Genomic DNA, 25,229 nt, shown 5'->3' with positions numbered 1-25,229 from the left:
GGGGTCTACGCAGCAAAGCCAGCCCTCACCATGGAAGGAGAGGGCCTTCGTGGAACCACAGGTGTGCCTGGGCTGGCACTCGGCTCTGAAAAAGCCATTCTAGTGAACACCTGGGATGATTCCCCAGGACCAGGTGGGGGCCCGTGAACAGGCCGAGGCCCTGGCCTTCCATTTAAGAGACCTCAGATTACGGTACCATGGATGAATGACGAACTGTCAGAACTGTCAGAGGGACGGGATCAAAGCCCACTCTGCCCAAGGAAAGACTGCCTGAGCAAATCTCCTTAGGTCTGGTCCCTACATTCTGAAGCATTGCTATTTTTAGGTATAATTTTTAAAACATTTGTCTCAGTTTGGCTACCTGCATTAGCTCTCCATAAACACACCTTTCCGCAGCGCAGGCTGTGATGGAGTCATTGTGGGAATTCTTACTATGAATACCTATCTGATTTTTGGAAGACCCGTTTTCTGTAATTTTGCCTCAGATTACTTAATTCTCTCCTTGCCCGTTTGCTCCTCCTCTGACAGCTCCTTTTTCTCTAGCCGTTCTCTCCTGTAATCAGCCTCTCTGACATGGCTTTTAAATACTCCTGGGCTTAACCTGTCAACAAGTGCCTCGTTATCCTACGAGGGGAGTTCCCGAGAATAAAATGGCAATGAGCATTAGCGCTGAGACGGCAGAAGCGGGGCCGCTAGCCCCTGCATGTGCTCGGGGGGCGCTGGGGCTGGAAGCCCGGCAGGACCTTCTGAGTCACATCCTGAGGCCTTGGCGCCTCGCGGCCCACGTGACGAGGAAGCGGCCGACGTGCGTCGATCTGACTGAACGCTCCCGAAGCCCTGGAGTCCCTGTCTTCCATTTTTTTCCAAACAAAAACGACTCTCTCTTCCTTCTCGCACGTCTGCGGGTTCACCGTGCTGTTTTTCAGCGGGAATCCCGAGTCAGTACCCCCGCAGCTGAGGTGTGGGGTCACGCGGCCCCTTCCCCGCCGCGCCCCTCCCCCTGCCCGACCAAGACGCCCGCGCCCGCGCAACTCCCAGGAGGCCCCGCGGCAGGGCAGCTCCCAAGAGGCTCAGCGGCTGAGCAGCAGGCGGGTCGGCGTCGCGGGCGGCGGGGGCGCCGAGACCAGGTGGAGCCAAGGAGCATCGTCACGCCATTGGACGAGAGCCCCCGGCCCCGCCCCATCCCGCCGGCCTAGGCCCCGCCCCGCGCCCGGTTGGCCAATCCGGGACCCGGCTCCCGGCGCGTCACAATGGCCCTCATGCGGCCCCGCCCCAGGCCCCCGCTATCCAGGCTCCGCCCCGGGACCCGCCCCGTCGCTGTCTTCGGCCTTCCGGCTCCGCGTAAGAAGTAGGATTGCGCTGCGTCTCACAGGAGAAGCAGGTGGGGATCGGGAAGGGGGACCGGCCCGCGGTCACGCCAGTACCCGGCAGCGGGGCAGGGGCGCGGTAGGTCAGGGCTGCTGCTCCCAGGGTCGCGGGGAGGCGCCGGGCCGAGTAGGCCGAGCCGGGGCCCGAAACGCTGAGCCGAGGAGGGCTTTCCGGAAGCGCCAGCTGCCCTCGACGGGCGGGAGTTGGAGACGCGCGCCGCTCGGAGGCCCCGCCCCTCAGGGGCCGCGCCCCGGGCGCGCCGCCGGGTGGGGGGGTCTCCATGGTGATGGTAAACAAGCCTCAACTGCCTCGGCTACAACTGCCAAGCCCCGCACGTTCCAGCCTCCTCTTCTCGGTGCGGACGTGGAGAGCGGGAGCGTGGATACGCAGAGCCCGCGGTGAGGGGCGGCCCGGGCCGAGCGGGGGCTGCGAGGAGTGGGGTGGGGCCTGCGGGGCCAGGGCTGGGGCCCGGTGGGAGGCGGGGCGTGAGGGCGAGGGCCGCCAGCCGGGGGCTGGCCAGGCCTGGGGGATCGGGGGTGGGGCATGGGGGCCGGGCGGGGGAGGAGGCGGGCCCGCAGGCCGCGCTTAGGCCGGGCGGGGCGCGCACCCGGAAGGAAGCGCGCCTGCCTCACTCCTGCCTAGCGTCGCGCCAGCCGGGCTCTTTCGGTCGTGTGCTCCGGCTCGGGAAAGCCGCTCATCCTCAGGCTAGGTGTCGCTGAGTGCTTGGACTTGGTGTGGGGAGAGGGGCTTGTCGCGCCCCGGGCCCGCCCTCCCCTCTGCTCCCTCGAGGTCCGTCTCCCCTGCTTGCTGGGCCCGAGCGCCCCCTTCCCTGCGGCGTCCCCTGCTTAAGAGGTACCGTATCTTGGAGGCTTGGGACGGAAATCGTTGGTTCGCGTGGTCCTGTGCTTCGTGATCACGCTATTGCCGGTCGTACTCCCGGGGCTCTGTCTCCTTTCACTTTCCTTCTTCGTGGATTTGGGAATTTTTTTTCTCGTTCTCTCTCTTGAAAAGTTCTTGGCCGGGCGCGGCATCAGAGCGGCCTAGGGGTTACAGCCCGGGGCAGTGCGGCCGGGCCTGGTTCGGGCCGCGGCTGCCCGGGGCAGTCGCCTCTTCCCGACGGACCGGGTGCGGGCCTAGACTCTCCTCGAAGGGCCCCGGTGGGACTTGACGGAGCCCCCCACCCCCGATTCTGCTGGGGGAGACGATACTGTCCGTTAAATCCGCGCTGTAAATTGAGGGTTTTTAAGGGGCGCGGGTGCCCGCCGCAGAGCCGCGTGCGCCCGCGGTGGGGGTCAGGCCCTGCGGCCTCCCCGCGGGGGCGCCCTAGGGGGAGGGCCTCCTCGGAGCGCGCCTCGCGGGCGCCTGGGGAGGCGGACTCGCCCGGCGCCACGAGGGTGCAGGACGCGCTTCCGGCTGGGGTCGTCAGCCCCGCCATGGCGGGAGGGAGCCGCTGGCGGCCACGTGTCCGGGCGCGATGCGGCGCCTCGTGGGGCCCGGAGGGCTGGGAGGCCGCGGAGCGTCCCTGCTGAACTCGTGTAATCCCTTACTGTTAAGACAGGTTTATGAAAACTCGTTATTTCTGAGTTTCTGGTAAGAATGGAAATAATCTTTAATTTTTCGGTTATACAAAAACAAAAAGTCTGCTTTCATTCCTAGTTTCTACGTACCAAAATTTTTTCATTTTAAAGTAAGGAGTGACTTTTTACTTTTAATATGTGAAGAGATTACTTTATTACTCAAGGGCATTAAGCGAGTCCATCTTTCGCCTTAATGTTCCAGTATGCATTTTTGTAAATTGTTTATCTGCATGTTATGCTCTCCTTTTGATTTTTCATTGGTTTTCTGATTTAATGACATCCCTTTGCGGTTTTTTTTGTTTTTGTTTTTTGTTTGTTTTTTAACTTTTTAAACTGGCGAGTGATTCTCCTTTTCACTTGACGGTAGTGTAACAAGGTTTTCTTTACACATAAAATATACAGGTAAAAATGAGAGTTGATTTAAGGGGAGTAAAGAGGAGAGTCAGTCCTCGGATATGGAAAGCCTGCATTGGGTGGAGGGGCTGTAGGATTGGTAGGGGAGACGTCAGTGGCTTGCAGCGGCCTCGCTCCAACCTCCCCCCTCCCATCGTGGGCAGGGGGAGATGGGACCTCAGCCAAGACCAGCCTAGCTTATGTTTCTGCAAAATCCCGGACATAAGATTTTTATCCAGTAAATATTTCAGCTTGTATTTCTAAAGACTCATAACCACAATACCACTATCACACCTTAAGAATAACTGATTACTTGATATCAAATACCAGTATTCAGATGTCCGTGATTGTACAGTATAATAAATATTTTTAGAGTCAGGATCCAGACAGGGTCACATTTTCCTTGTATATGGGAGATAAATGTCAAGTTATTTTTTAACCCAGAACAGCACTGTCCAAGCTACTTTGGTAGTTTTACGTTTCCTAATTGTAAGAAGTAAAATGAAACAGATGTAGTTTACTTTAATAATTATGTACTTTAACTGTATGTATATATTTTTCATCCTAAGTCTTCAAAACCCAGTGTGTATTTTACACTAATTAACACATCTCGGTTTGTACCAGCCGCATTTCAAGCAAGTGTGGCGACTAGCTACTGTTTCAGATAGAGGGAAATAGATGTTCCCTTCCTTAAAAGATTTTTTCTCTCAATTTGTCTAACAATCAGATTGCTGGGTAGAGTTCCCCACACTCTGGGTTCTTCGATTGGTTCTCCTGATGGTGTTTGAGTCTCTTGTCCTTGTAACTTTCTGTTAAAAAAACCACTTTCTCCTTTGATACTTGAGGCTGTTCTGATTCCGATGAAACTGGAAGAATGCCTCGTTGGGGGGCTCTGTGCTCCTGTTTGAGGCACATACTGATTGGTGTTCTCTCTTTTGCCTTGTTAGCCATTGGACAATTGCCTAGAGCCATCATTTTGTTAATGGTTTGCAAATTAGTGATACCTTCATTCTATACTCAGTTATTAGGAGAAATACTCTTAGAGACAGGAAATTAACTCTAATGCTCAAAGAATCAGATTTCCATTAAGTGATGGATCAAAATTTTTTCACCTGGACTCCTAGAGATGGGTGGCCGGGTTGTTTCCAGTTTTGTCCTATTGCGAATAGTGCTGGAATCATTACAGATACTGCCTGTGCATGTGCCTTTTTTCCTTTTTCGGCCATAGGGGTTGAACCATTTTATATTCTCTCAAATGGTGTTTAAGAAGATTTAGTTACAACCTTGCCATGGGGGTGTGTTGTCAAACTTCTGTATTTTTGCTAATACAAGTATTACCTCATTTTCAAAAATTTTCATTTATCTTCTGAGGTCGAGCATCTTTTAGTGTGTACTTAGCATTTCTCATAAAACATGAAAAAACTTACGTTAGTTAACTCATACTTTGTCTCCATTAATCTGTTAATTTGACAAATTGCAGCGATTGACTTTCAGATGATCAGCTACACTTGCATTCTTGTTATAAACCCAGGTTGGTGATGATATATTACTGCTTTGTGTATTATAGGATTTGGTTTGCTAATATTTTTTAGAAATTTTTGCATCTGGATTCATGAGTGAAATTTCAGTTAACTCAGTACATCGAAAACAATGTCATTTCAACATTAAATCAATATGAAAACAATACTTATACTATGAAAACAAGATTGTTAAATCTTTCGTATCTTTGCAGTTCGGTGTGCATTTTATTCTTAGAGCACTCTCAATTTGGTCTAGCCACATTTCAGGCGCTCGGTAACCACCTGCAGTTAGCAGCAATCACAGTGGATGACACAGGGTTAGAATATTCTGGTGATGTATATGTAGGATACCTTAGTGGAATCCCTATGTGTTTGTGAATGCGTCTTCTTGGAAGGTGATTTCTTCTATCTGGACTGGGTGTAAGTTTCTTCAACTTTGAAATGTTTCTGTCAGTAGGCTGTACATGGTATTTCTGTATCTTCCAATATTTCAAAGAAGCTGGCCAATGCCATTTAAAAATTTTTATCCTTTGCACATAACTTGTTCTTTTTCCAAAAATATTTTTCTCTATCCTTTATATTTAGGATGTTAACATATGCCTAGGGTTGTGTCTTTAAAATAACCCAATGGAACAAGAGTGGAATTTATCTTAAAGCTAGGGAAATTATATCCTTTTTTTATCTGTTCTCTTTCCTCCATCTGTGTCATTTTCTTTCTGGAATTCTATTTGCCTGTTATTTCTCCTGTCTCTGGGTCGTGTCCTTCAAATCTCATGTATCTTTTCCCTTTATAGTTTGTTTTTCTCTGTTTAGATATGTCTCTTCCACTTGGTTTTCTAGGTCACTACCCTTTCAATTCATTATTGACTTAATAAAGCAAAAGTTCAGTAATATCTAATATAGAAAGTTTTTTAGTCTACGATTGAATGAACTCTTGTGTCAGCAGCACCCGTCCCCACCCCATCCCACCCCTGTTAAACTATTTATGGCTTTGTCCAGCAGTTCTTGTTCCCTGAAAAGTGCCTGCTGTTCTAAGCATGATGTGTAAGTGGTATTCTCTAGATGCTGGGGCTCCCCTTCATGTGCGTTTGTGAGATTCCTGTCCTCCACTTGGGGTCAAGATGCTGTGGTCCCCGAGGTGAACACTGAGCACGAGTTGCTACAGCAGTCTCAGCTCCAGTCATCAGCTACATGAGCCCTGACAAGGTGCTGGCCCTCAGGGGAGGTGCCAGGAGGAAGCCCCAGGGTTCTCTTTGTGAATTTAGTAAGCACTGAATATAAACAACAAATATAAACAACAAATAGAAGTATCAGTACACCACTAGAATGTATGCTGACAAAAGGCTACATTTCAAAAAATAAAAAATTAGAACAAGCATCCGGGTGAAATAGATGTACAAAGGAGAAAAAGAGAATACCACACCTAACTTCTACTTAACTGTTTACAAGAAACAAGAGTCCTTGCTATCATGCTCAGTTTCCACCCCATCTAACTCCCCTACACACATTCCCACCCCTTATTGAGCTTCCCATCTGTGTAAATGTCACTTCAGAAGAGACATTCTGGAAATGGGGACTTCTAAGTCCCTATTTTTTTGTCTGGTCCACTGGATGTGCCAGTCCCCCAACCAAACAAGTTCCTGCATCTTGTAAGTGCACAGTGCCACTTGGTGAAGGAATGAACCTCTAGTTTCGATACGTTTTATCTACTGCCCATCATTCCAAGCGTTTCCATTCTCTAGCTCCCACCACACTCTTCCTCTTGTAGGGAGGGATTCTGTATCCATTCCTCCTAAATGCAGCAATCCTTCCATCTTGTCTCCTTGCTTCTCTTACCACCTTTCATTTTCCAGAGAGCAGCTAAACTGTTCTGTTAAAAACCAACATTCAGATTATATCACATTCCATTTTGAAACAGTTAAGTGACTTCCCATTGGCATTAGAACAAAGTCCAAAATCCCGAACCAGGCCTTCAAGGCCATGGAGGCACTGCCTCTGTCTCCCCTCCCTCTTGGATTGCTCTCAGGCCTGCAGTTGTTTTCCATTTCATCCAGACTTGGTCCTGGAGCACAGCACACTCCCCTGGCTCAGGGCTTCTGCACAGCCCGTCCCTGTCCCTCAACAGGCAGGAGTTTTCATGACACCCAATATTAAAACACCCCTGGACAGTACAAATCAGCCAGGCCAAGAAGGTAAACCTAAACCTACTCAAGTGAAACAAATGCATTCACATAAAATGCATGCCAATCATGTACCAGGGATGTATTTCTGAAGAGGAAACATACATAAATGTTTCAGAATGTATCTAAAAATTAATGTTTTAAAATAATAATTTATATTTACATTATAATTTAAAATAATTTAAACATAACCACAGTTTGACCATCATATCTACAAGAAATAAATGTAATACTTTAATATCAAATTCCTACTCAATGTTCATATATTCCCTCTTCTCTCAAGTGTTTTAACAATTTGAATCAGAATCCAAATATGTCTATTGGGCTAGGCACCTTTGAGGTTATTTATCACCAGGTAGGGGCAGAGGAAACCTTGTGTTGGGGAGCCTCAGCTGTGCACCCACCAGAATACACAGGCCTCTGGTAAGGGGAGCAAGTTGAGACTACATCTTTAAGTCTTATACAAAACATTTTTTCATAGCCAGCTGGTGTTCCATTTCAGGTTCGTTAACAAAAAGATGCAGTCAGTCCTGCTCCCCTCGGTAGTGAGGCTCAAAAAAGCCACCGCATATTTCCAAGTCAGTGTGTCCTTGGACTTTGACTGTGGCTTTCTGAGCAGTAGAGCCACCTGCACAACCTGGCTTATCCGGCTCCCAGTCCTGTTCCCTAGGACTGGTGCAGAGGGTGAAGTAAAGTCCTTGTGGAGGACCAGGTCCCCATCTGGGTTGGCTCTTTGTCCCTGGACCAAGATGGGCTGAGTTTGTTTTGCTAATCAGATAAGCCTAATCAGAGTTAACACTCCAGGGCAAACCCTGATTATCTTGATTGGATCTACCTGAGGCCTCGGGTGAGTCCTGTCTTGCCTGTAGGGCGGGGTGGCGGAGGACACGTTCTGGAGAGCCTTCCTGACTGGAGTGCTGGGCAGCTTCTTGGAAACACAGAATTTCAGTCCTGGCCCAGATCTGCATTTTATCCAGACCCCTAGGTGGTTTGAGAATCATCTCTCCAGTCACCTAGGGATTTTTTTAAAAATCCTCCTGGGCTGCACCCCATGCCTGTTAAAGTCAGAATCTTTGAGTGCTGGACACAGAATTGATATTTTCCTGCACTCTCTCCTGGTGCCTCAGCTGGACTGGGCCTGCACCTCCCGATACCCCTGGCCTCTGGGGTCTGGGGTGGTGATGGCCATGGGGCCGAAGTGGCTCTACCCTTCACAATTTCCACTTCTTTTTTTTTCCTGGGGCAGGGAGGAAGGATGGATGATTGAATCTTCTTGAAAAACTGGTTCCAGGGTATTTGTGACATTGTCTCTTAGTAGGTTTTCTAATAACTGTAATGCTTTTTATTTGTATGGATTTTTTTTTCTCCAAAATGTGTCTTATGTAATAATCCTGGAAAACATTTAAGACAAGGCAGATATAATTATCTCTTTGAAGACAAAAGAGCCCAGCAAAATTAACTGACTTTCTGATTTCTTTGTTTTCAAAACTAAGAAGATTTCAGTGAATTTAAACATCCTTCCTAGTCATTTAGGGACAGCTTTATCATATTGGGATTGGTGGTGATTGTTTTTTTTTCCCTGTTGAAAAACATTTTATTTATTTCCTCCCCTTATTTTCCCTCAGCTATTTACAAGATCAGTTCAGTGTCACATCAAATACAGATGACACTGATGCAAGAAATGAAATGATTTAAGTTCAACTAGAAAAGTCTTATGTGTATCTGCACTGCTCCCAGAGGGCCCCTGTAAATGGTAAATCAGGTTGAACAATATCCTAGCAAAACCAGCCGGCGCTAGCACCCCTCCCCGTGAAGGTTCAGTCCCACCCTTTCTCCATTCCTTGCACACTTCCCAGCACATTCTCCCGTGTCCCCATCTCTCCCCTGCTCCCCTCCCCCCAATATTTAAATTTCTTTGGGGAATTATCCTTAGGAATTCAGGAATTGAGTATGGGCGTTTCCCTCCTGTTGTCCTGGCATTACCCTATGAAAAGCCCTAGTGCCTCCCTTTAGGGCGGGCAGGGTGGTGGTTCCACCCCAGAGACTAGAAAGGGCCTGCCAGTCTCGCTAGGTTTCTTTAGGACAATTCAGAACCCCTGGAGAGTCTCAAAGTGGGCATCTGCCGTGATTCTGGAAGGTGAGCTCTTTTAACTCGGCTGTTTATACTTGATTTGTTACTTTGGGGCTGAAATCCTCTTTGGAGCCCAAAGAAGAAGTTTTTTTGGTCACTAGCTTTAAGTCCCACGTTGAGCGGGACTCCACACCTCTGTCCAACTGTGTTCTAAGTTCCCAGAAGGAATCCAAGTAGAGAAAACCCCTGGGTGAAACGAGGAAGTTGCTTTGTGTTGGCACCAAGTTAGGTTTGAGTACTATTAAAAGTTTAGAAGAGTATGAAATTTAAAATGTTAGGATTTCCAAGTCATGGAAGAGAATTGATTCTTGGGTAAAATTTGTAAGCAATAAGTGTTGAGGTGCAGGCATTTTTTCAGGATGGAAAGCCCTCTTTGGCCTCCAGGGAAGAAGTCTGTTTCTTAAACATTATCTGAAACAAAGCATTTCTACTCAGCACTGTTAACCATTCACAGGCAGCGTAAGTGATTGTTAGGTGAGGGTGTGGGTCTCTCTTCTACTCTGGCCCCTCCTTTCCCACCCCCCCACCCCCAGGGAGGCTCAGCTGATCACTGGCCAGCCTGGGGGTGTGGGGCACAGAACTGTGACGGCCTGTCCCTGTGCTGTCCCTGTGCGCAGAATTAGGTTTGAAAGAAACCTTTTAAAACCGCTCACAGCAAAGGTGGGGTGGGAGCCAGAAGCAGAAGCCTTCATTTGTGGAGTGAGAAGTCCTGCCTTGAAGGTGGTGTATTTGAGCCGCGACCTTAAGAGTGAGGATTTAGCGGGGGTGAATAGGGTGGGGGTACATTTGGAAGGAGGGTTACCAGCTGACAGAACTACATGTGCCAGATCCCTGAGGGAGCAGAGAGCCTGGCACATTCCGGGCACTGGGGGTGGGGGTGGGGGGGTGAGTAGGAACTTTTAAAAAGGGTGAGAAGTGATGTGAGCCAGATAAGGGTTTCACCAGGCCCAAGGACCATGGGAGTCCTGTGGGTCAGGTCCAGAGGCCACTGGAAGCTGGGAGAACTGCAAGCAGGAGTGCAGCCAGAGCATGGCAGCTGCAGGTGCTGGGAAAGTTTAAGGAGATGAGGTTGTTGGTATTAGAACTCGAAAGAAGTGGAGAGATTTGATTTATTATTGAGCTTGTGCCAGGGCTGTGTGTTAGGATCTGCCTGAGGAGACTTTATTCTTTGCTGGGGGTTTAGAGGTGTGAGGAGGGTCAGAACTGGTGGGTCCCCAGAGAGAGGCTGATGGACTGACTGGATTGGAGAGCTTGGGGGAAGTTGCTCAAGACTTTCCAGGTTCTCTGGAGAACCTGGAAGGGCTTGAGGTTTCAGAGAACTAGTTCTTGACGTACCTGAGGCAGCTGGGAGGAACTGTATGTTCTCCTCTGGGACTGGGGGAGATCTTCGTAGAGAAGGAGTGGCGGAGACTGAGAAGAAGAGAACCAGGAGAGCATTGTATCTATCCCAGAAGCCAGGCTTTCAGGAAGAGAGTGGTTATTTGATGCTGAGTGAACAGGCAAGGGAAGAAAACATTGGGGCACGAGAGGTGAGCAGAATGGAGAGAGGCCCCTTGAAGAAGTGTTACTGAGGGGAGAAGACAAATAGGGAATAGCTGGAGGCAGAGCTGGCATCAGGGAAGGTGTAGTTTACATGATTGGATAGGGCTGAGCATAATTGCTGAGGAGGCTGTTGAGAAGGAATACAGGATTTCTTGAGGGTGGGTGGGATTGGGCCCGAGCAGAGCTGTCGATGGCGGGCTTGTTACAAGGAGAGGCAGCTCCTTGTTCGTAAGTTCTTGGACTTTGTGGCGCTTTCCTTCACGGGGTCTGTATTTCTCTTTGAAGTGGAAGACACGTCAGCTGTAAGCCAGAGAGGGAGCAGTGCTGAGGATGCTGGTGGTGTGCGGGGCCTGAATCCCTACATTGGTTCCCAGCAGCAGGGGCCCTTTCTGCCCACCAGGGGAAACTTGGCAGTGTCTGAAGGCGTTTTGGTGGTCACAGCTGGGGGCTGCACATCCTGGAGACCAGGGATGCTCAACACCTCCTGCAGTGAATAGGAAAATCCAAGTCGAGTGAAGAGTTTAGGAGGATGCTGGTCAAGTTGAGCATCTCATGTATTACCAATTTGTTTTTCCTTAAATTACCTACCATGCTTTCTGTCGATTTTTAAGATAGTGCTTTGTGCTGTTTTTAAAGTATTTTAGGAGCCCAATGTATATATTTGTATTTTTCTCAGATACTGTAAATTTTATTCTATCTGGGGTATTTTTGTGATTGATCTGAGGTTCTAGTTTATCTTTTTCTATTTAATAGCCTGTGTGCCAACATTTCTTGAAAGGCCGTCCGCCTTGCCACCGATTTTAATTGCTGTGTCTGTAATGCCTGATAATACATTAAATTTCTGGGTTCCCCATGGGCCCATGTTTGAAGTTTGGAGGGCAGGTGCGGTGTCACCTCATGGCACACTGTCAGGAAGGCCTTCTTTTGCCCCTCCTGATTCATTTAGGTCTTGATTCCCTTTCTTGGTTCTCTCTTCATTCCCTGAACCTCAGATCATCATTCTAGCATGTTCTGTGTTGATCCTTTTGTTCCTGTGCGAATCTGTAAAGAATGTAGTTTGGTTTCTGTCCCTTTGTTTGCATTGCACATAACTGATCTGGTAAATTTGACCTCACACTCGTACTGAGCTGACAGTCTAGGGACCACATGATAATCCTTAGATTCTGGAAGCCATTGCTCTTGTATCCTTGCAGCACTGTTCGGATAACACTGATTCTGGTTCAGTCCTGGTGTCAAGGAAGATGTTGTTCTTCGGTATTGTTTTTGAAAATTGGTTAGCTGTGGTCACTTATTTTTACTTAAACATGCAATTTTGGTTAAATGTAATGGTCATAGTTAAGAAGAATCTCAACTCTGGCAAATGAACTGCTAAATTTCATCATGGCAAATACCTGGAGTAAGTAAGTAAAATTTAACAAGAAAATGCCCAGGCTCTGGCTTGACTGGTACCTCGGTTCCTCCATGTTTGAGGCACCAAGTTCACACCTGTCCTCTGAGAAACCCCCTTAATGTTTCTGAATATGTCTTTTTATTTTCTTTTTTCCTTCCCTCTAGAACCTATAATAATTGGCTGTTAGAAGTTATAGGTTTTCTGTTTGTGTCTCTGAGGCATATTATGTAATGCTTGTGGAGACCTGGGATTGTGTCTCAGCTCTCAGGTGTATTTGGTATGTTTTTAATGTCTTTTAATTCCGCTCATCCTTACCTTCACCTGTAAAATGGAGGAACTAATGTTTACTACATATTTTGCTTGTAATATTAAATGAAAAAGTTTGTAAAGTGGTTTTCACTTTCTTTTCAGCCACAGGAACCTACCCACCGAGCCGATCTGACACCTGCCCTGTCAAGTCTCCAAGATGCTGGGTCCCGAGGGAGGCGAAGGATTTGTGGTCAAGCTCCGTGGCTTGCCCTGGTCTTGCTCTATTGATGATGTGCAGAATTTCCTCTCTGAATGCAAAATCCGTGATGGGGTCGCGGGTGTTCACTTCATCTACACCAGGGAAGGCAGGCAGAGTGGTGAGGCTTTTGTGGAACTTGAGTCAGAAGAGGATGTAAAAATGGCCCTGAAAAAAGACAGAGAGAGCATGGGCCACAGGTATATTGAGGTCTTCAAGTCCCACCGAACGGAAATGGATTGGGTGCTGAAGCACAGCGGTCCAAACAGCGCCGACACCGCTAACGATGGCTTTGTGCGGCTGCGGGGACTCCCCTTTGGCTGTACCAAGGAAGAGATCGTGCAGTTCTTCTCGGGGTTGGAAATCATGCCCAATGGGATCACACTACCCGTGGACCCTGAGGGCAAGATCACCGGGGAGGCCTTCGTGCAGTTTGCCTCGCAGGAGTTGGCTGAGAAGGCCCTTGGGAAGCACAAGGAGAGAATAGGGCACCGGTACATCGAGGTGTTCAAGAGCAGCCAGGAGGAGGTGAGGTCCTACTCGGATCTCCCTCTGAAGTTCATGTCCGCACAGCGGCCCGGGCCCTATGACCGGCCCGGCACCGCCAGGAGGTACATGGGCATCGTCAAGCAAGCAGGCCTGGATAGGATGCGGCCTGGCACCTACAGCACAGGCTATGGGGGCTACGAGGAGTACAGTGGCCTCAGCGACAGCTACGGCTTCACCACCGACCTCTTTGGGCGTGACCTCACCTACTGCCTGTCGGGAATGTATGACCACAGGTATGGGGATGGTGAGTTCGCCGTCCAGAGCACCACCGGGCACTGCGTCCACATGAGGGGGCTGCCCTACAAAGCCACCGAGAACGACATTTACAACTTCTTCTCTCCACTCACCCCCGTGAGAGTGCACATCGAAATCGGCCCTGATGGCAGAGTGACCGGCGAAGCTGATGTCGAGTTTGCCACCCACGAAGAGGCTGTGGCGGCGATGGCAAAAGACAGAGCCAACATGCAGCACAGATACATAGAACTGTTCTTGAATTCGACCACTGGGGCCAGCAACGGAGCGTACGGCAGCCAGATGATGCAGGGCGTGGGGCTGTCCACCCAGTCCACCTACAGCGGCCTCGAGAGCCCATCGGTGAGCGGCTGCTACGGGAGCGGCTACGGCGGCCAGAACAGCATGGGCGGGTACGACTAGTTTTCTAGGAATGTTTTGAGTTATTGCAATCAAATGTTCACAGGCAGCCAACAAGCAGTGAAGAGCAGTTATTACTCTAGAGGAAGCTGTGGGACCCATTTTGCACCAATGAGTTTGTGAAATCTGGATTAAAAAATTACCTCTTCAGTGTTTTCTCATGCAAACTTTCTTCTAGCATGTCCTGTTGAGTAAACAATACCTTTAAACGATTTTCAGCTTTTCTCAATTAACATTTTGGTAGTGTACTTCAGAGCGATGTTATCTGAGTTTAAACGTAGTTTCAAATTCGTTAACTGTGGGTCTTTTACACCACGTTACAGAGAACACATTCGGGAGACATGCTTTTTTGGAAAACTCAAAGGTGCTAGATCCCTAATTCAAAGAAAAACATTTCTCATGTTTGTTCGTTATAGTTTATTTTCATTTAAAATCTTTTAGGTTAAGTTTAAGCTTTTAAAAAAAAAGTTAATTTTTGGAAATTGAGACACAATACTAATACTGTAGGAATTGGTGAGGCCTTAGACCTTTCTTTGTACTGTGATTTCCTTTTGGGTGTATTTTGCTAAATGAAACTTGTTAACTCAATTTTTTTCTTAAAATAAAGACTTTTTCACAACAACTGGCACAGACTATCTACTCACAAAAGGTAGCAGAATGGGTGGTTGAAGATAACTCATTTCAGTACTGATATATTTTAGTATAAACTTAAAGATAATGTAGCACATCATATCTGTGATTTCTCTTAGAATTCTTACAGTCAAGCTAAAATAAAAACTAAAACATTAAATACATGAAAGCTAGAAATGGTGGCAAGAAAGACACATCGCAGCGAGTCTGAAAATAGACAGAACAGCCCACCCTCCTGAGGGCGATACCTTTTATTCCTTTTTATGTTGCCACATTCATCACATTAGACTGTCTTAAGTACTGCATATGTGGTGAGGACTAGACAGAGTTTGTTTTCAGGTTTTGTTTTTTTATAAAATGTGCTGTTTTTAACCTTTTCTTCACATTTAGGATTATTTCTATAGGATGCATTCCTGAGTTAGCAGTTACAGGGTATCACAGGCTATGCATATTCACAGGCTTGATACCCTGTTTGCAAATTGCTATTAAAATTCTGCACACAGCCTATTACAACCACTAATTGTTTTTATATATTACCACAAGATTGACAGTACATTGAACAGTGTGGATGGAATTCTCACACGCGCACACACACAAACACACAAAGCATCCTGTGCCAAAAAGGAAAACTTTCTCTTTGGTATCTACTCTGTAATTTCCCCACTGGTCTCCTTAATAATAACCACGATGTAATTTAGATTTCTTGATTTCACCAGGCTAAGGATTCATCTTTATCCAGTGTGGGTGGGAAAAGCTTTTTTTTTTTTTGCCCTGTGCTTTTGCATAGGAAATAGTCTTATTGGTTCAGCCCCTTAGGACCACATTGAAGTGACAGCAGCTGAGATATGCCTAAGAAAGCCTCCCTTATAGGGAGTATTACCACCATCACGATTTCACAAATGAGGAAACCTAGGCACGGGGAAGTTGAGTGGCTTAGGTGCACAGTCTGCAGATGGTACCAGTGTGGTTAGGACCTGGAAATCTTGCCTGTCCCAAGGTGAGGGGTCTCAAAGGCAGAGCTTGAGGGGCTCGGGTACCGGGTGTCTTGAGTGTCGGTTTTTTCAGCTCTGAGATGTTGGGTAAATCTAGCAGTCTCTTATCATGTGGTAGACGATCAAATTTAGAACATTGATTAAAAATTAGTTTATGTAGGTAGACCAGAGTCTTATTCCAGCCTTTTCTGGCCTCGTTGGGCTTCCCCACAGCAGTCTCCAGTTTCAAATAGCCTGCAATCAGGCGAGCAGCATCCCCCAGAATTCTGGGAGTTGCAGGACCCAGGAGAGCTAGGGAAGGCTGGGTCACAGGAGAATTCTCAGGATGTCTGGGAGGCAGGCTCCATTCCCCTGTATTTGGCTGTGTTCCCAGGGTCTTGGCCCATCCGGTGGGCCCACTGTGCTCCCAGGCCCAGGCAGCACCACCCTAGGGGCCCACACGCAAGACCACCCAGAGAGACCCAGGTGGATTGCCTGAGACTCTGTGGGACCTATAATGCAATGGAAGTCAGACCTAAGTCTCCAGTTCAGGGGACAGATAGAAGGAGCAGGCCCCAGAAACCTGGGATAGGGGCAGAAGTGCTCCCTCCCTCTTGCAGAAGGGTCCTCATTTAGGCCAATGATTGATGGAGGACATGTTCCCCCTCAAGGTCCCTCCCACATCTTGCTGCTGCCAGAAGAGGTTGGCAAACCAATGGCCTGTATGACAAAGCTAGCCTGTCCCTTTTTTGGTCTGCCCCATGAGATAATGTATTTCCAGATGAGTCAGTTGATTGACATGAACCCCAATTAAGCAAAATAAAATCTCCCCAAGAATCTGTTTTTTATCAGTATACCCATGTTAAAAATTGTACTCAGTCATGCTGGGTTTGTCAAAAAAATTTACCTGTTGCAAAACCTAAAGTGCGTATCTGGCACCTTAAAAGTCTGCTGAGCCCTGTTCACAGAAGACTAGTATCAGGACTGAGCATAGCACTTCTGCAGAAAGAAACAGACTGCTGTATGTAGCTGGGACCCAAAGCACCTGCTAGAGTGGACCCTGGGGGTGCTGCATTGGAGGATTGAGTATAAAACTGGATTTACATGAGGCATCTCAACTCAAAATGTGAATTCTGAACAAAATGCAAAGTCGTCCTAATGATCCGGGAGATGACAACAGCCTCTGGTAAATGAGGTAGATGGGCATGCTAAACAAATTTTAGTATATAAGTACAAAGCTGAAAATATTCCTTGGCAAGTCCCGAGGACATTTCACTAAATTAATGAGGAACGTGCTGTCGAGGGGCACCAGCATTTCAAGAAGCTTCATGGGAATTCCGTTTTTCAGCCAGGGTTGACAGGAGAAAATAGCGATAAGAGCATTCCAGAAGAGACCCAGGTAGGGTCAGATCAAGGTGAGCATCACAACGTGAAGGCAGCAAGGGGCTTTGACAGGCCCACCTGGGCTAAAGCTAACAGACCTGTTGCTGGCAAGGGTATTGCTTGGCTGCTTATACAGCCAAGGGAAAGCAAGAGCTAGGAAGCAGAAAGCCGATGGTGCCATTTTCATAAAAAATCGGCACCTCATCCTGTTTCCCAAAGAGCCAGCCAGGCCTCAGTCCCAGAGACCTTCAGCGGAAGTGCAGGAAGACCTGGAAGCATTGCAACAGTTCCTTCCCCCACGGGGCCAGGCGAATGGGAATGACCCAAGCCCCTGGAGGGCTGTTGGATATGGGGTCCAGGTTGCCTTGGATCCTCTTTTTCCCTTAAAACTTTTTATTTTGAAATAAATTCAAATTTATAGGACCGTTAGAAAAATAATGCAAAACCCATAGAGAATTCCTAAACATACCTGTCCCCCAGCTCAGCTACCTAGATCACCAATTTTAACATTTTGCCATATTTGCTGTATCTCTGTCTACCTTCTAAACATTTGATAATAGGTTGTATCCATCATGCTCCTTGCACACTTAACATTCCCCTCTCCCAAGTGGGGAAAGGGAAGGAGAGCCACGTTTTCCTTGGGGACCTGCAGCCCATCTCCAGGACCCCAGTCGCGTCCATCGTGGGCTAACCTGACTCCATCCCGTGGTCAGCCCAGGCCGCTGGATGTTATCCATGGGAGCTACCGGCCCCTGTCCTAGCGTTCGGTAACTAGAATGTGCCTTGGCTTCATCAGCCTGAAACCACCAGCATGCAACGGGAAGCCTGTCGTTCAAAGAAGTCAGGTTTATTGACTGATTGCAGTGAGGGAAACTGCCCATCAGGGAACTGGAAGGCTGCTGGCAAAAAAGAAAGGATGGCTCTTAGGGGATTTGGGGTAACTGGAGTTCCCGGTGTGAATTTTAAGTGAAGCAGTGTTTCTGCAGGCTCAAAGAATATAGGAACTGTGTGTAAAGGTCTTTACTACAAGGGAAGATCTGGTAGAGGTGCAATGTGTCCAGAAACCCCTTTTCGGAAGCCTTGTCACCCGGGTTAGAACAGGCATAATATCTAAGTGACTCAGAGCCTCCAGGCAAGACAGATGCTTCGCTCCTCCTGGGAGGATTTCAAACAGCAGTTTCATGGTCTGTGATCTTTAAAGAACCAGGTTTTTCAGTAAGAAAGCAGTTGTCACCTAGAGAAGGGGCTTGTGGTGGCACTTAATGGCCACAGCGTGTCCTCATCACTTGAATATTAAATATTTCATACTGCTTCCTCTTAACCGTAGCTGACTGCATCCATGCCTGCTATGTTAGCCTGATGAACAGTCACACAGATTTTTTATTTCCTAAGGCATAACTAACTTATTCTCAGACGCAGTCCACTCACACCGGAGGCCTCCCGTGTTTGAAGAGGGGAGGGCCTGGCCGCTCTACCCAAAGAAGGGAAAGCCCTCGAAGCCCTTCTCTCGGTCTGTCTGCCAGGGAGGCTGCACACCACCCACCCCTGTAGGTAGTAAGCTTCCTTCCAGGGCAGCCTAGGCAAGCTCTGATCAGATGGAGGAAGAGGTTTCCCCTCCGCAGGGCCTGCATCCTCCCTCTCTGGTCTCATCTGTGTTGCGCAGGGCCTGCATCCTCCCTCTCTGGTCTCATCTGTGTTGTGGTCAGGCTGACTCCTCTGGTGGCCTCAGGCCATTTGCACATGCTGGGCCCCCGGGGAGAGCTCTTTGCAGGCTGGGCCAGCTCTCACCATTTTATCCGGTTCTGCCCGTGTGACCCAGTCACTCCAGGACACTCATTTTATTTTCTTCATAGCATGTATCACGTTCAGCCCTAAACAGAGCCAGTCTGTCCAGGTGGTGCTGAGCCCCTCACGGGCGCCTGCAGCCTCCGTCACCCGGGATCGTGTGGCCACTGTGTGCCATGGCTTACTCCGGCCGGGGGCTTCTGGGCTCCAGGAGTTCCTGCCGCTGCTCAGTGCCAGCCTGAGCGTGCCCCCCCCCCCCCCCCATTTCCTGCCCTGCTGCAAGGCCCTAGGCGGTTGGATCAACCTCATTTCAGGCCTGTGCAGCCATGGTCAGGGATCCAAGGCTAGGACCCAGGCAGACCTCGGTGCAGAGGGCCTGGCCCCACCCAGAAGGGCAGGGTGGCAGTGGGGGTGGGAGGGGGGCACCGGGAGAAGAGCCAGACAGGGTTGCTGCCCCAAGGAAGGCAGCCAGATGGAAAAGGGGCCTGGTGGCCCTGGCCAGGTGCCGTGTCAGGACAGGGTCTGCTGGGCCGTGCCCTGCAGCAGGAAGCAGGGTCCCGGGTGAGTCTGGCTCAGCCCCTCCCACCCTGGGCTGCCCAGGAGGTTGATGAGAGGTTGGAGATCGCTGGAACCAGGGGCAGACCCAAGGGACCACCCTCCCCACTCCCGTACCCCCCACCCCGTGGGACGCATGGGTCTGCAGAGATCATTTGGGGTTCTAAATGCACCATGCAAGGTTTCCTGGTGATAAAATTATACGAGAAAGCACTAGGGATCTCTCAGAGACACCCAGAAACCCCACCCTACTTCCTCTTTGAACTCCCTCTTGAGAAGGAGGAATCTTTATCTTTCAAAAGTTGAAATCCCCACCAAGGTGGCTGACCCAGCAGCCAATCAAGCCCCCAGTTCATTACCTTTGACCCCAATATGAAATAAAGCCCACCTGCCCTGAACCTGCCCCTCTAGAATAGACAAATCTTGTCCAATCAGTAAGTCCAGCTTACTTCCTTTTTATGCCTATAAAATCATTTGCCATCCCTAGAAGCTACTTGCATTCTTGCAAGTGATCTGGCTTTCTTTGCTGCTGCAACACTTTGATGTCCGGAATAAAATGCTGTAGGCTGCAAATTTGCAAATTCGCCTGATTGTCTACAACCCAGGGGTGTGGTTCATAGTGGGGCCTCACAGGATACTTACTACCGGCGACAAAGGCCCATCGGGGTTCCTCAAAGAAAATGCATCACCGGAGGGTGTCCCACTGTGGGGCCAGTGCAGCAATTATGGCGTTTCCTGGACTGTGCAGGCGATGCGGACACTCGCTGAGGAGCATGGGGGGCACACGGGTTGGGGGCAAGCCACTGGGGACTGTTCCAGATAATGGGACATGGTGTGCACCTGGGTCGTTGGAACATCTAGGGTCTCCAGGCAGTCTCACAGGGTGCCTGGATGACTGATCAGGAGCCCCTCAAAGTGGAGAGCACGCTGGGAGTGGGCCCAGGGACAGACGGGGGAGAGTGTAAGCATCTCCCCAGAGACACACGGCCCCAGGAAGCCCGAGGCAACCCATGACCCCCACCAGTTGCCAGGGACCTGGGCATCCCTGGCCAGCCTGCCCTGCCCCCACCAGACCCACAGACAGTCACAAGGCCACTGGAGGTAGAGGGGAGATCCTTTTAACTTATAAAATGAATTTGTAGAGGCCCTCCACCCATCAGAAGGGAGCCTGAGGGTCCACCCCTAGAAGGAAGACCATCCTGGAGGTTAAGGGCCCGAAGCAGGAGGGAACAGCAGCAGAGAGGGTCAATGTCTGGAGAGAGACGTGTGTGGGATCCGGGAAGCTGGTCCTGTGCTCAGCAGGCATTGGCAGAGCCTGGGGAGAGGTGGGGTCACGGATCAGCTCACGCAGAGCCCATTCTGGGCTGGCCCAGGTCAGTCCCCACTGACTCACTCTGAGTCCCTGCCCGCCTTTCCCAGAAGCCCGCCTTACCTGGAGTGATGAGCTGAGTGGCTTTCTCAGGTAAGGGGCTAGAGAGAGGGTCAGGGTCAGATTAGCCTCAGGGGCTTAGGCCCACCCTCCCTCCACCCCCTATCTCTGCACACAATTCCAAGGGTTGATTATCTGTGAGTAACACATCTCACTGCAAACTCAGGAAGCAAGCAGCCCAGAGGCTGTCCCCTCTCTCCAAGGTTTAGGATTTTGCCCCCAAAAGAGGTCCGCTCATCCTGGAGGACAGGGTAGGGGTCCAGTCTTACCTGTGCGTCTTACTAGAATTGCATTTGCACTTCCCGCCTGTCCGAGGGAGAGGTAAGCACTCAGCCAACAGCCTTCTGGCAGCTTCCTCCCTCCAGCTCCCCACCCCCCAGCCCCTGCACTCACTCACTGCGAAGAAGATCCCAGCCAGGCAAAGGAGCCCTGCGCAGATCATCCCGCCCAGCTGGAGGCCTTCCCAGTCTAGGGGCATGGAGAGTTTCATGTACGTGCGGTCAGACAATATATCTGCTCTTCTGTCTGGCTCATTTCACTCAACAATATGTCCTCAGTCGCAGGTCTCAGAACTTCATTCCTTTTTACGGCTGAATAATATTCCATTGGGTGTAGACACCATATTTTGTTTATCCAACCATCTGTTGATGGACCTGTGGGTTGCTTCCACCTTTTGGCAATTGTGAATAATGCTATGACACTGGTTACAAGTATATCCCCAAGTCCCTGCTTTCAGTCCTTCAGAATATAGACCCAGAAGCAGGATTGCTGGGTCTTAGGGTAGCTCTATACTTAACCGTCTGAGAACAACCAAACTGCTGGCCTCAGGCTCTTTCCATCTACAGCGTGGACTCTTTAACCCCTGCACTTAGCCCAGCGACCAGCAGCCCCGTTTCCCCCACACTGGGCTCCACACCCCCTCACCACAAGAGGCCCAAGATGGCAGGAGTGGGGGTGGGGTGGGGGCGGATGGAGTATCGACTCTTACCGTAGTAGAAGGGACTGTCTTGATCTGCAGGAAAGAAGAAAAGAGTAAGGTCTGGAACCAGGAGGCAGGAGGTGGGGGTTCTTAGAGGGGAAATGAGGGCGTGGAGCGGACAGGGCAATTTGGGGCCTCACTCACCAACCAGGTCATTGGCTTCCAAGGCAGGCAGGCCTGGGGGGAGAGAAGCAGAAAAAGGGGGGTGTTGATTTATAAGTCCGCCAGCAGGAGGCCCCCGCACCAGAGAAACAAGGACTACCAGGCTCATTTGGGGGGTCACACTGGAGTTACGGGTTCCCTCCCTCGTGCCCTCCTCAGCCCCAAATGGCCCTGGAATTCAGTCTCCCACACCTTTGGACTTCCCACTTTCCTGCTGCTTGCTTGGGCTTCCTGCAATGCTTTCTTGGGCTCTGATGGGGATGGCTTGTTGGTATCTTTTCACCTTCCTGGGACGTTTCCTAGAGCCTGGCTAGTTCTCTGCCTCCTGAAGATTGTGGGGTGATTTTCATATCATGCCATCAGATACTTACAGCCTTCCAAACTTCAGTGATTCAGGAATCACTGCTACACTTTGTGCAATATCCACATCCTACCTGCATTATTATTCCCTTAATATTTCTCTTTTAAGTTGACAGTCTCAAATGAGAAGACACTCATTGGACACCATCCCTGCTTTGGGAGATGCGGTTCTGGGTCCCTGATGCCTTGATGGGCACGTGTAGGTTGCTGAGAGGCTTTGAGGAGTGACCTGGGCCAGGGACTCACCTGCCAGCAGGAGGAGAAGTCCCCAGGTTACTTCCTCCATTGTCCCAGGCAGGGGCAGGGCCAGGTCTGCAGGAGGAGGAGGGGGCAGGGTCAGCTCCGGGCCACCCCTCAGTGAGTTCTGTGGATCCAGTTTATACTAGTTCAGTTGCCTGAGCCAGAGCCTGCCCATCATAATCACCGTGAAGTTCTTGCCACAGCCTTTACGACAAACATGAGGCGGATACAATCCTCACCTCCATTTTATGGAAGAAAAAATTGGAGTGCTGGTAGTGTCACCACAGGGGCCAGGGAGGGCCATAGTCCGGGCGCCTGGCCTGCTGGGCCCCCCAGGAAGGATCACGTTGTGGCAGGCTGGACGGACTCCCAGAGCCCGGCATCCAGCCCTTCCACCCCTGCCCCACCCATGGACCCTGCTTGAAGCAGCCCCAAATTCCACCTTCAGAGTGCAGATCCCCATCGCCACCCCCCAGATCAGGAAAGTCCTTTTTCTTCTCTTTCTTTGGGGTGACTTGTCCCAACTTGTTACAATCCATGCCTGCACGCATAGTCCAATCCCAGGACTCCTCTTGTGCTCATGATGACAGGAGGAGGGGCGGGTGGAAGAGACCCTGGTTCTAACTGGGGTGCTCTGGCGGCCCTGGCAGCTGGCTGTCCTTTGTCCGCTCTCTCTAACCCTTTGTCACCCTGGAGTTCCTGGGTGGCAACTCCAGTCCACAGGTCCCGGAGCCGGAGCCTGCCCCGCCTCCTCCAGCTCCCACCCCGCTGGCCGGGGGATGGAAGGGCTCAGGTGCGTCCCAGGGCAGCCACAGCCACTTCTCTGACCCTGGAACCTCACACCTCCACTCCCAGAACCCCTGGGCACCCGCCAGCCCTTCCTCTGGGTGGTCCCTGGAGCAGACCCCCAGCCTCAGAGCACACGCAGTGCTCACCCCACCCTCGTCCTTCTCCCAGCGGTCCCGGAGGGGTGGTCAGAGCTGCAGAGGGGGAGAAACCCGACCCACCTGTGAGCCCCTCACCTGTGAGCCGCCCACCTGAGAGCCACCCACCTGAGAGAGCAGGGCGCAGAGAGCAGGTCTGCGGAGGCTGCTGGTCTGTGTCGGCCCAGGTCGGTCGGCTCTTTAAACCCAGCAGCCCCGCCCAGGGCAGCAACCCCGCAGGCAGGGAACTGGTCCGACTCCTTGAGCGCCTCCACCCTACGGTGCTCCGAGGAGACTGCCAGCCCCTGCCCCACCCAGGGCAGAGTCGAGCTCCCACAGGCCCCAGGCCTGCCCAGGGGGCCTGGGGGCAGGCTCAGAGCCCCCTCTTCAAGACAGGGTGGACTTTCAGCTTCTTTGGCTTCCCTAGATCCTAAAAGAGGCACCTAGAAGGCGAACTGAAATGGAACAAGTGTTTCTGGGTCCTTCTATCAGCAGTGGAGATTCCAGAATTTCTACTTAGGAGTGTCCTGGGGACAATCGAGTGGATGGGGAGTCAGGGGGCTTGTCTTGAGCTTCGATTTGCTTTGTGGTCCCTTTGCTTTTACTCAGACAGGGTGTTTATCATGTGGGAGGGCACTGTGCCCTCCTGAAGCGCTCCTGGAAATTGCTCTCCCCTTTTCCTGGCCCTGATCCCCACTTTAGCCCAGAGGAGGCTGATGGCTGGAATCTGAAGCCACCTAGATCCTAGGGGGTCCTGGAAAGTTGCACAGCAGGGGTTAGGGGTACTAGGGTCACCTGCAATAGGATGTGTGTTGCTGTCCAAATTTTCCTGCCCCTCACCCCACTACATGCCTTGGAGCTGGGTCCTTGGCCCTGGATGACCCAGGTGTGATGGTTAGGTTCATGTGTCAACTTGGCCAGGTGATAGTACCCAGGTGTCTGGTCAAGCAAGCACTGGCCTGTTACTGCAAGGACATTTGTGGCTGGTTAATAAACCAGAAGGCTGGTTTATTAAACCATCAGTCAACTGGCTGCAGCTGTGACTGATTACATCAACAAAGGGCGTGTCTTCTACAATGAGAGAATGCAATCAGCTGGATTTAATCCAATCAGTTGAAGACTTTTAAGCAAGACAGACAGAGGACCTTCACCTCTTCTTCAGCTAACCAGCGAAGCATTTCCTGAGGAGTTCACCAAAGCTGCCAGTCGTTTCCTGAGGAGTTCATAGAACATCTTCATGGGAGTTGCCAGTTTGGTGCCTGCTCTACGGAATTTGGACTTGTGCATACCCACAGTTATGTGAGACACGTTTATAAAATCTTATATTTATAGATATCTCTTGTTGATTCTGTTTCCTTAGAGAACCCTAACTAAAACAACTTGGTACCAGGAGCGGTTCTTGAGAAACAGAATCTTAAAATGGGCTTTTACAATTTGTTTTCTACTCTGATTAGATTCAAAGGCACTAATGACTCCATTTCCAATTATCAAGATGGCACTGACAGTCCATGGCATGAGTTGGCAAAGGAGATACGCACAATATCAGTTTGATTCTAATCATACTCTTGCATGAAGCAAGGCTCTGGATGACAGTGTTTTTGACACCTTCACAGAGTTTTGCAGAGTTAAGAGGTATAATGATGTTGGCTGATTGCCTTTAGATGTGCTGGATAAAGTTATAAGAGAAACGGACGAGCTAAAGGTTTCAAATTTGAAACCTAAGCAACGTGTAACAGATGTAAGGTTTCTATGTGTGCCCTGAAAGAAAATCTTATTTCCTGTGGCCGCAGACTTGAGATTTCTGAAAACCAGACCCAGAGTCTCATTGTGTGAGTAGCAGATTTACAACATAAACAAAAATCTCAACCTCATAGGGTGTCTGCTGATAAAGTAAAGGCATCACACTGGTCCATTATATTGATGATATCATATTGATTGGACCTAGTAAGCAAGAAGTAGCAACTACTATAGATTTGTTGGTAAGGTATATGTGTGGCAGAGGATGG

General features: G+C 49.9%; 2 protein-coding genes across 6 annotated transcripts; one reads left to right on the top strand and one right to left on the bottom strand.

Moving 5' to 3' along the window:
* The first annotated feature begins 1,250 nt into the window (after nt 1-1,250).
* Nucleotides 1,251-14,428, top strand: HNRNPF (heterogeneous nuclear ribonucleoprotein F). 4 transcript variants are annotated; one of them, XM_037805007.1, is made up of 2 exons: nt 1,251-1,381; nt 12,513-14,428. In XM_037805007.1, the coding sequence occupies exon 2, from the start codon at nt 12,568-12,570 to the stop codon at nt 13,807-13,809; it is 1,242 nt and encodes a 413-aa protein (XP_037660935.1). In that variant the 5' UTR covers nt 1,251-1,381; nt 12,513-12,567; the 3' UTR covers nt 13,810-14,428. The 4 variants fall into 4 exon arrangements, with proteins under 4 accessions (XP_037660935.1, XP_037660938.1, XP_037660937.1 ...); XM_037805010.1 differs by lacking the exon at nt 1,251-1,381 and adding an exon at nt 1,427-1,446; XM_037805009.1 differs by lacking the exon at nt 1,251-1,381 and adding an exon at nt 1,524-1,766.
* Nucleotides 14,429-20,242: 5,814 nt separating this feature from the next.
* Nucleotides 20,243-23,387, bottom strand: FXYD4 (FXYD domain containing ion transport regulator 4). Of its 2 annotated transcripts, none has more exons than XM_037805249.1 (8): nt 23,353-23,387; nt 22,307-22,424; nt 21,683-21,715; nt 21,548-21,571; nt 20,953-21,027; nt 20,829-20,865; nt 20,563-20,600; nt 20,243-20,445 (listed from the first exon to the last, which is right to left on the bottom strand). In XM_037805249.1, exons 2-8 carry the CDS (start codon nt 22,344-22,346, stop codon nt 20,426-20,428), a joined length of 267 nt encoding a protein of 88 aa, XP_037661177.1. In that variant the 5' UTR covers nt 22,347-22,424; nt 23,353-23,387; the 3' UTR covers nt 20,243-20,425. The 2 variants fall into 2 exon arrangements, with proteins under 2 accessions (XP_037661177.1, XP_037661176.1); XM_037805248.1 differs by having other exon boundaries at nt 22,307-22,372; nt 23,353-23,361.
* Between the last annotated feature and the right edge of the window lie 1,842 nt (nt 23,388-25,229).

This window comes from Choloepus didactylus, chromosome 15, assembly GCF_015220235.1.
Source record: "Choloepus didactylus isolate mChoDid1 chromosome 15, mChoDid1.pri, whole genome shotgun sequence".
Classification (NCBI taxonomy): Eukaryota; Metazoa; Chordata; class Mammalia; order Pilosa; family Megalonychidae; genus Choloepus; species Choloepus didactylus.
The sequence above is the reverse complement of the archived record's forward strand: the minus strand, read 5'-3'. Positions and strand labels throughout refer to the sequence as shown.